Below are 11,002 nucleotides of genomic sequence, written 5' to 3' on the forward strand. Positions count from 1 at the left end.
GGGTTACATCCACAGAGAAGAAGGAGGAGGGGTGAGGGGATAGGGGGTTCCTGGGTGGGTGGGGGATGGGGTAAGGGGACAACATATGAAATGTAAATAAAACATCCAATAAAAAAAAGAAAAGAAAATACCTCTATACAATCCTTGAAATACAGAATTTGAAATGTGAATAAAATAAAAGGAACTTACACTACCATCATGGTGAGACTGTGATTTCTAAAACAGTGACCAACAAGCTTAGTTCTAGTGTTAATTTACACAGAACTGATTTATATCTCCTAAGAGAAACCATTCCAAAATACATTAGATACTACAGAATATTTTGTGGTCTAGAATGTTCTCTCCTTCAAAATGGCTTAACCTTTCAGAATAACCATCAATCTCATTTTGAGATTGAAAAATTGAGGCTTAAGAAAATTTGGTTTACATAAAATCTCTCTGCTTTAAAATAATAAGAGTGGGAATCCAGAACCAACCTTGTTATGGTCATTTTGGACATCCCATACTTCCTCCATGGGACATGCATTATTTTAACATGAAAAATCTCCTTCAATGTTTCTTCATGAGTCCCTGTTAAATTACCCATCTTTATGAACTGAATCGCTATCACATCTCCCAGCTCTCTTAATACTCTTCACGGGGTTTCTTAAGACTTATACCCTCCATGCCCCACACAGTTAAAATTCTTTCTATTCTTTTTATTTCACCACAGGTTATCAAGTCAAACATTTCTTGGCTGTGACAAAATCCCCAAGGTTTCAGTTCAGCATAGAATTCGATTGGTGAAAGAGCCAATCAGATCACATAGTGATAGCCAGGAAGCAGAGGAAAAAGTCAACAGGAGGTTATTTATCCCCTCACTTCCACTCTTTTTATTTCATCCAGGCCATCAGCTTGTGGGATGATGCCATCCACAATCAGGGAAGGTCTACTAATATTTGTGGATTATCCTGGGGTTATCTTCACAGATGCTAGCTAAAGAAAATGATGGGAAGCAGAAAATGTGTTATGGCTAAGTCATGTTCTTGGGTCTAAGAAGGCAAGGGCAGCATGCACTATGGTGGCACTGGAAACCAATAATTGATATGAAAAAATCAAAAGAGTTTGAAAGAATTGGTCGAGTCACTAAAGGAAGCATGAGTTAGTGGGAGGGAAAGGCACACTTTGGGAAGTCGTGGCACAATACTAGGGATCTTCATGAACTGATCTTGTTTAGCCTGATATGTAGATATTTTCCTAACCCTGCTGAGAAACTGGGTTCAGAAGCCTTCATGTTGAAGTCTAATAATTGAGAAGCACTGTTGAAAGACATACCATTTCCCTTCATAGACCTGTCATTGTCCTCACTGTGGGAAGCAGCTGAGTTGGTTTTTATTCCTTCCTGCCATATAATACTCCCTTAGATTCTAAAATGTGTTTAACTAGACCCCCTATAGACTTCCTCCTATAGACTTGTGTTCAGCATTAAAAAGTACCCTAATGGCCTGGTAAGTCCCTAGCAGGCACTTACATTCATTTTAAAGATTTCTAGACAAAGAGGAGGGCACTGAGACAGGTGGAGGGATCTCAATGTTGAGTGCATATTTCAATGCCCATTTAGAGTAAATTAAAAATGGGAAATTCAATCTAAATGCATGAATACTAGAGAACCATATACCTCCTTACGTGTTTGTTCCCTATTTCAATCTTTGACAATTTGCTGTCATTTCTAGGGCACCATGGTTCTAACCAACCTGACTGCACTGCACAGGGACCCGAGAGAGTGGGCCACCCCAGACACCTTCAATCCAGAGCACTTTTTGGAGAATGGACAGTTTAAGAAGAGAGACTCCTTTCTGCCATTCTCAATGGGTGAGTTGTGATGAACAGAAGTGAGTTCAGTGCTTTATCTCAGCCCCTCCCTCTTTTTGTCTCCAGATGGTCAAATTTCTATCTCTTTTGATTTTCCTTACAATCTTGCATTCCCTGGACCTGCTACTTCTTCAGACCCAGCCTAATCCTCACCCTTCCTTGCCTCTGCTGGAGATTCCAGCTTTCATCATTCTGTTTTCCAAGACACTAATGATAGAAACCCATACTCTGGATCTGCTTCAGTAATGTGAATATATGTCATGTTCATAAGGTTTTTCAATGTCCCAAGTTATTTTTAAGAGATGCACTTACAGAAAGAAATGGAGTAGATTTGTAACAAGAGCAAACAAAAGTATCAGAGATAAGGACATTCCCCCTGTTACAACTCTCACAAAAATAACAAAGTAATACCTATAATATGTATGCAGAGAACCTGGTATAGAAACCATGCAGACCTTGTGTTTGCCATTTTAGTCTCTGTGAGCTTATGTGAGTTCCTACTTAGCTGATTCAGTAGGACATGTTTTCCTTGTATAATCCATCCCTTCTGACTTCTACACTGTTTCTTCCCCCTCTTTCATGGGATTCTGGGATTTGTGAGGGGAGAGACCCAACTGAGACATCTAATTTAGACTATGTCTCTCTGCATAATGTTGGGCTGTGAGTCTCTGCACCCAATCCCATATGGTGCCAGAGGAAGCCTCTCTATGACACCTGGATGAGGCCCTGATCTATGAGTACAGCAGGATATCATTAGGAATCCTTTCATTGATTTTCTTTCTTTTTTTTTTTCTCAGTTTTGTTTGGTTTTACTCTAGGTCTCTTTCAATTTATGAGTCAGATCAATGAAATGTGAAAAGTGTAGAGTTATATCCCCTTTTACATTTCAAATAAATATGTTGTGTGATATGTCTTGAGATGGATGAGAGGAATGTGAGCAGATCCACATCCATGGCTTCCACAAGATGGTCCTCCAGGACCATTGCTGCCCATATGTATGCCAATGTATATGAACTACAAACAAATTGTAAGTGGTCTCCATAGTTCTGAACACTTCTAGTATAAGATTCGCTGACTTCGTATCCCGTATATCAGGTAGAATCTTGATGCACAACAAACATCTCAAAATATAGCCTTTCATAAGAACCTGTTCTTGCTCACTGGTTCCTAGATAGTTTGGGGGCTTGGCTCTTCTTTGTTTGCTTTCCGGCTGACAGCTGGTCTATGATGACCTCAGTGGAAGGGCAGAGTTCTCATATCACCTCCCACCCTCTAGTAAGCCAGTTTTCTGTTCATATGGTGGTTATCATGTCCTGACTGAGAGGACTGAAGCACAGAGGCCTGGTTAGGCCCAGTTTTAAAAGGTCTTCTGTATTTTGGTGACAAGTCAAAAAGCCAGCCATAATTAGAGGGAAGGGAAATTATTTCAGCCTTTGTTTGGAATCACATAAAAGTCACAGTGGACAAAATGTGGACACAAGGGTAGAGGACGATTGTCCCTGTTTTATTGTCATCATCTCAATTTCTGATAGAGAAAAGTAAAATGAATTTGCCTAGGGATGCTCAATGAGAATGAGTTAAACTGAGCATGATGGACAAACCTGAAAAAAAACTGCTCAATTAACAAAGCAAAGTGAATTTTTTAATCGCTCTGATTTTTTTCCCATCCTGCTCCCTGTTCTTGCCATTTCTAGAAGATTTAAAAGAAGCCACCTGGGGAAAGTGGGGTGTATATCAAAGATGCTCCTCTCTGGGAAAAGTTAACTAGAAGTAAAAAGATTTTCTGTGCCTCATCACTGAAGATGAAAAGCTATATTTACATGAAAGTGTATATTTATACCTTCTTCTGAGTGAGTCAACAAACTTAACAGTTTCAACATAGGAAAGCTTGACAGATTCTTTATTAACAAGTGATGTTATAGAGCATAAGAACTGGGTTCATAAAATTGGTTAGGGCCTATTTCCGTCCTCTTATTTCACTCAATAAGTCAATTTTCTGGTTGTTTTTGTTGCTGTTGTTGCTGCTTTTGTTTTCTGAATTCAAAAGGGTCAAGTGCACTTTACCCCATATTGTTTGTCAGTTTTCACCTCACTGAAACAATATCTGAGAGGAACAACTTCATTGGAGGAAGCTTTGTTTGGCTTATGTTTTTTTAGTTCTCAGTCTGTAGACACTGGACCTATGCCTGAAATGAGACAACATTTGTTAGAAGTGTATGGCTGAATAACATGAGTACCTCATGGGGGCCAGGAAGCAAGAAAAGGAAGCAACTACATTAAAAAAAAATCCCATCAAGAGCATGGCTCACATGATCAAGCTTAGGCATATATTTAATTTTCTTCCACTTCTTAGTGGTGTGTCAACTGGCAACTAAGATTGTAGTTCAGTGCACCTGCTGATAAATGAAGAAACAAAAAGTAAACAACATACATTCAAACTATAGGACCTAGGTGAATATTGGAATACCATTCAAGTTTCTAAGTTGAGTTACTATAGTCTTCAGAGTAGCATGTGCATGTGCATGCATCCACATGTACACACACACACTCACACACACACAGCACTGACAGTATATTCTTGAAGTGATGTGCCCTTTACTGATCTGGCGAGATCTTGTGAACTCCTCCATCATAAAGGAGGAGGTTATTGTAAATCATTCCACTTTTCTAATCGTCCTCAGTCTTTGAATCCCTTCATCCACAGTAAATCAAGAGATGTTAGGCCTCTCAAGCTCACTAAAAGTAGACTATCTCTGAGGTACATGTCATATGTCCTATCAAGTAAGTCAGCTCCACCTTTGTTAATCCTGTGAAGTGTAGTCATTAAATGTATCCTGGGAAAATTAGAGAAATCATGTCTCAAAATAAAAAGGTTAAAAGAGAGACAGTGGTTGTTCAATTAAGGTACACTTTCTAGAATATGCAACACCCTAGTCTCAGCACCTACTTGAAAGAGAGAGACAGAGACAGAGGAGAGAGAGGAGAGAGAGAGAGAGAGAGAGAGAGAGAGAGAGAGAGAGAGAGAGAGAGAATCAGAGACAGAGCAGAGACAGAGACGGAGACAGAGAGACAGAGAGGCAGAGAGAATGTGTGCAAGTGATGATGGGGAGACAAGAAAAGAGAAAAGGACAAAAAGGGAAAGGAAAAGATGAAATAAAGAAAAAGAAGTTATGCTTCTCTAGTATGAACTCTGACATAAGCCTCCACACTGGTTTGTATTGTCAAGGGACAGACTTGGTGCACTGTACATGTTATATTATTAGTATAATTTATCCAGTCAGTGGAGAGATGAAATAATTGGAAAACAATGGCTGCTCATAAGATCTCTTCCCCAGCACCAGTCTATACATCTCAGTTAATGTCTACTTAGAACAGCCAATCTGAAAACTTAGGCTTTGCTTTGAATTTTATATTAGTATATTTTATCACTCTAAATGTATTGTAGAAAAAAGGGAAGCTAATGACAAGTCACTTAAGATAGCTGACATGGTAGTTCAACTTGTCACTTACTACCCCTGTGAGCATAATGTCCTGATTTGATCCCCATAATTCCTACTAAAAGCTGAGTATGCCAGCATATGCTTGTACTCCTCCTGTTAGATGACCTGAGAGAGGACCGGTGGCCAGCCAGCCTACACTGCTTTGTAAAGACTCAAAAAGACCCAATCTCAAAAATGTGAGTGTGTGTGTGTGTGTGTGTGTGTGTGTGTGTGTGTGTGTGTGTGTGTAATGGTAATGGGTGACATTAGGGTATCAGGACCTATATCTGGACTTTGACTTCTACATGCATGTACATACATGTGTACACACAATGAGCATACAGGTGCACAAAGAAATCCACACAAACAAGGGCTTAATGATGAGTTAGAGATGTGAGAATGCTGCAGTGCTGCTGGGATGCATGGTGAGAATGTTCAGTGAAGAAGAGACTAGAGGAGTACTAGGGTTACTAGTGATCACCAGAGATCACACATCTAAACCCAGATATTCCGTATAGAGTCTGGCAAGTAGATTTGTGCAGAAATGGAAGTGGACACAAATGCTTATGTCTTTATACCCACTGTGTGTATGGTGTGAGGTAACCTAGATCAACTCCCAGAGTTGAAAGAATGCCTACTGCCCCAGTTTCACCTTTACATATCATTATTAAATGCACAGAACCAGGACACTTGAGAAAATGACATTTTCCAGGGTGGCAAAGTGAAAACATAAAAGTCTGGAATATATTCTTATGCCAAAGGTCATATGTGATTCAAAAATCATTGAAGCAGCCTCTAATTACCAAATCATAAAGATGTGAGATGTAATCACCATCAAAATGCCCGGGATCATCTCAGAATTTGAGGTATGATGGTGGGAACACTAGGTTCTTCATGTACCAAAGTCAGCTGAGTGATTCATCTGTTTTTTTTTCTCCCACAGGAAAGAGAGCTTGTCTTGGAGAACAACTGGCTAGATCTGAGCTGTTCATTTTCTTCACTACTCTCGTGCAAAAATTTACCTTCAAGCCTCCAATCAATGAGAAGCTGAGCCTGACTTTCAGAAATGGCCTCACACTTTCTCCAATCAGCCACCGCATCTGTGCTGTCCCTAGAGAGTGATGCTCGAGAAGTAAAAAGAAAAGGAAGATATGGTGCATGCCCTGAAGCTTCTGGGCTTGCTCATATGAGAGGATAAAGTTGTCACAGAAGGAAGGTTATTCAATAATTATTGAAGAAATTTTGCTTAGAAAATTGAAGCAAACTCCTAAAAAGTTGTCCCCTTGATTTGGTGGTGGGCACATCATTTATGAGATTAGTGACATGCCTTTTAATCTATAAATTTTGAGGAGAATGGTGATTCTTCCTATAAAGAGGGTACATTAAATTTAATTTAAAATGGATTCCACATCAAAATTAAAAGAATAATTATTATCTAAAAAGTAAACATTCCAGGTTCATCATGAATCATTATCTTGACTGGGGTACCATCAGTTTGCCTCATTCCTTCTTTCATGCACTTTTGTTCGCATCTGGAACATTGAAATGTTAGTCTGAAGTGATGCAAAGAGGGAATAAGAAGCAGAACTGAGCTTCTTATTGCATCCACAGAAACAAGTTATTGAGACTCTCCCAGAAGACAGATCTGTCACTAACTTCTGTAGATCTATGTCTAAAGAGATCTGGAAACCAGTAGAGAGGATGTTTCCTTACTCATAGGCAGACAGAACAAGTGAAGGTATAAATTCAGTTGCTTGTATATTTTAAATTTTTATTGTTCTTTAAAGAATTTTATATCATGTATCCCAATCCAAATTACTTCCCCACCACCTCATATCTTCCACCCTTGCAACCTCTGGCCAAATAGAGAATAAAATATATCATTGAGGATGTGGAACGTGTCAGTTTGTCCAAAGGTTACTCTACAGAACTGCTACATTGCAAATACTGAAACCTTATTGGGACTCCTCAAGGGTATTCTTTTGTTATCCTGTGTCTTGGAGATTCTGTAGTTTTGGATGAGTAAGACTAGCCTTATTAGATACTACATGGATCGGATAGTTTTGAGATGGGCCAATTCAAAGTCCTGGATCTGGCCCTGAGAGGTATCTAAGTTGGTCAGCTCTCCAGCACTCACACCTTCTGTGCAAGCCCTCCTGCCCTGCCCTATCTGGCCTGTCCAATGCCACAGCCAGTAAGGGGAAGAGCCAACTTTTCTACTTTCATGCCTTTGAGGTCTGGTTCATATGTGCCCACACCATCAGTTTCAGTTCTTCTGTGCTTCCTAGGGAAGGTACAGGGTTGCTCTCCCGAGTGTTACAGAAGGAGAGGGGAAGGATCATTTCTTTGATACATTTGAAACCCAGGGCCAGCTCTCCCATGTGTGATCAGTATCCAAAACACATTCCTTTACATGTTGTAACTTGACCTAAAACCTATGGTTATGTAATCATATCGCTTGAAAGAGCATAGCACTACCCAATGTGATCAAAAGTGGTACAGAAACAGACACGCTGTTCATTGGAATAGAATTGATGATCCAGAAATAAAACCACAAACTGAAAGACACTTGATCTTTGATAAAGATGCCAAAAATATACAATGGAAAACAGAAAGCATCTTTAGTAAATGATGCTGGTCTAACTGGATGTCTGTGTGTAGAAAAATGAAAATAGATCCATATTTGTCACCTTCCACAAAGTTCAAGTCCAAGTGGATCAAGGATCTAAACATAAAACCAGAAACACTGATTCTAATAGAAGAGAGAGTGGGAAAGAGCCTTGAACTCATTGGCACAGGGGGAAGTTTCCTAAATAGAACTCTAATGGCTCATCCTCTAAGATCAAGAATTGATAAATGGGACTTCATGAAACTGGAAAGCTTCTGTAACACAAAGGACATAGTCAATAAGACAAATCAGCAATTTATAGATTATGAAAATTTTTTCACTAACCTCACATTTGATAGAGGGCTAATATCCAAAATATATAAAGAACTCAAGAAGCTAACCACCAAAAAGCCAAACAACACCATCAAAATATGGGGTATAGAGTTAAACTGACAATTTTCAACAGAGTAATCTTGAATGGCTTAGAAATACCTAAAGAAAATTTCGAAGCCCTTAGTAATCAGAGAAATGCAAATGTAAAGGACCCTGAAATTCCATCTTACACCAATCAGAATGGCTAAGATCAAATCTTGAGGTGACTACACATGTTGACCAGGATATGAAGAAAGAGGAACACTCCTCCATTGCTGGTGGGATTCCAAACTGGTGCAACCACTCTGGAAATAAATCTGGAGACTTGTCAGAATTTTGGAAATATATCTACATGAAGATCCAGCAGTATCACTCTTGTGAATATACCCAAAAGATGCCCCACCATGCCACAGGGGCATATGGTCCACTATGTTTATAGCAGCTCTATTTGTGATAGCCAGAAGCTGGAAACAACCCAGATGTCTCGCAACAAAAGAATGATTAGAGAAAATGTTGTTCATTTACACAATTCAATACTACTCAGCTATTAAGAATGAGGATACCTAGATTTTGCAAGCAAATGGATGGAACTAGAAAATATCATCCTGAGAGAGATAACTCAGACCCAAAAGGACATTATTGGTATGTACTCACTAATAAGGTAGTATTAGAAAATTTTAAAAAAAAGTACAGAATACCCAAGATAAAGTCCACAGAACCCAAAAAGTTCAACAAGCTGAAGATTCCAAGTGAATGCACCTAAGTACCACTTGAGAGGGAGAAGAAAGAGATCATAAGTGGGGAGAGAGGGAGTGACCTCAGAGGAAAAGTGGACTGGTGGTGGCTGGGGGTGAGGGAGAATCAGATCTGGTATTAGGTGAGAGAAAAGGACCAAAGCCCTGAGGGTCAGAAGAAAGAATGGAGCAGGCAACCTGCAGAAGTAAGAGGTTGGAGTTACCCCCCACCCATCCCCAGAATACACCAGAGACCTGGGAGGTGAGAGACTCTCAGGACTCAAAGGGAGAGAACTTAGATGAAATGCCCAACACTAGGACAGTAGGGAGAGGGAACTTACTTGGGGCCACCTTCAGCAGGAAGACAAGGCATCAAGTGAGGGAGGGGGCTGCCATCCCACAGTCAACTCTGACCCATAATTGTTCCCATCTGAAAGAACAGATAGAAATGGAGATAAGCCTGAGAAGAAGGTCCAGCAAGAGGCCCAAAGTGGGATCCGGCTCAAGTGGGGGTCCTAAGGCCTGACACTATTACTGAAGCTATGGAGCGCTCATAAAAGGGGCCTATTATGACTGCACTCTGAAAGATGCAACAAGCAGCTCAAAGAGTCAGATGCAGATATTTGAATCCAACCAATAACAAAAGCTGCTGACCCCTATGGTTGAATTACGAAAAGGCTGGAAGAAGCTGAGAGGAGGGCGACCCTGTAGGAGGAGGAGCAGTTTCAATTGACCTGGACCCCTCAGATCTCTCAAACACCAACTAGGCATAGTACACCAACTGATATAAGGCCCCCAACACGTATACAGCAGAGGACTGCCTGGTTTGGACTAAGTCAGAGAAGATGTACCTAAACCTGAAGAGACTGGAGGCCCCAGGGAGTTTAGAGGTCTGGTTGGGTGGGGGTGGGAGGTGAGGGGTGGGGACATCCTCATGGGGACAGGGGGTGGGGAGGAGGTATGGAATGTGGAACAGTCAGAGGGTGGACTGGGGAATAAAATCTGGAGAGTAAATGAATAAATAAATAAAAGACAAAAGAATATCATTTTAAAAGATTCCTTCTAATTTTTTCTCCACTTTCAAGATTCTTTTCTGAGACAATCACCAATCCTCTATCTCTATATGACATGATTGTGTAGCTTAACAGGTTATTTTGGTACACCTAACAGTAGGCATCAGAGGTCCCTCTGACTCTTTTACCTGATCTTAGAATCTTTTGCCCCCTGCTGGCTAGGCTCCATCCAGAATTGATTGGAGGACTTGTGTTTAGTTTTTTTGTAATTTCTTCTTTTTATTTTTTACTCTTCTTTTTCTTTTTTTATTAGATATTTTATTGATTTACATTTCAAATGTTATCCCCTTTCCTGGTTTCCCTTCTGCAAGCTCCCTCTCTCATCCCCCCTTCCCCTATTTCTATGAGGGAGCTCCCACCTCACTGCCCTAGCAATCCTCTACACTGGGGCATCAAGCCTTCACAGGACCAAGGGCTTTTCCTCCCATTGACCCCAGATAAGGCCATCCTCAGCTACATATGCAGCTAGAGCCTTCTTTCTTTTCAGCACTGCCATCATATTTTGCCCTGGATATTACCAAGATGTCACAGTCATTTACCTGGCATCATATTGATGTGACTTCTGTCTGTCCAGATGCACACATAGACATTCTTCATGATGCCTCCCTGAATTATATTTTCTCCTTTGGCATTTTCCTTACTCTTATCTCCAAGTAGGGTTTAGGCCTACCATACCAAAAAATGTACTATTTCAATATCTTGAGCATTCAGAAGAATCTTCTCAGATACTACCCCTTAAGATGTTAGAAATTCTGCTAAGAATTTACTACCTGGCAAACTGCTGCCATTCTCTATTAATAAATGTTCCAATGTGCCACATTACAGAGCTGTATACACTGTTTATGTCTCCATAGGAACTTTCTCACCTTCAGAAATGTGGCTCAA

At 40.3% G+C, this 11,002-nt stretch overlaps 1 protein-coding gene across 1 annotated transcript in view; it reads left to right on the forward strand.

Moving 5' to 3' along the window:
* Positions 1-7,220, forward strand: part of LOC114633042 (cytochrome P450 2J6-like) — a gene marked incomplete at its 5' end in the record, with an annotated part of 8,206 nt that extends 986 nt beyond the window's left edge. The window contains 2 exons of the mRNA XM_028781662.1: positions 1,713-1,851; positions 6,274-7,220. Coding sequence (XP_028637495.1) covers positions 1,713-1,851; positions 6,274-6,452 — 318 coding nt within the window. The remainder of the gene's footprint in view (positions 1-1,712; positions 1,852-6,273) is intronic.
* Between the last annotated feature and the right edge of the window lie 3,782 nt (positions 7,221-11,002).

Source organism: Grammomys surdaster, unplaced genomic scaffold (genome assembly GCF_004785775.1).
Source record: "Grammomys surdaster isolate TR1022 unplaced genomic scaffold, NIH_TR_1.0 501, whole genome shotgun sequence".
Lineage (NCBI taxonomy): Eukaryota > Metazoa > Chordata > Mammalia > Rodentia > Muridae > Grammomys > Grammomys surdaster.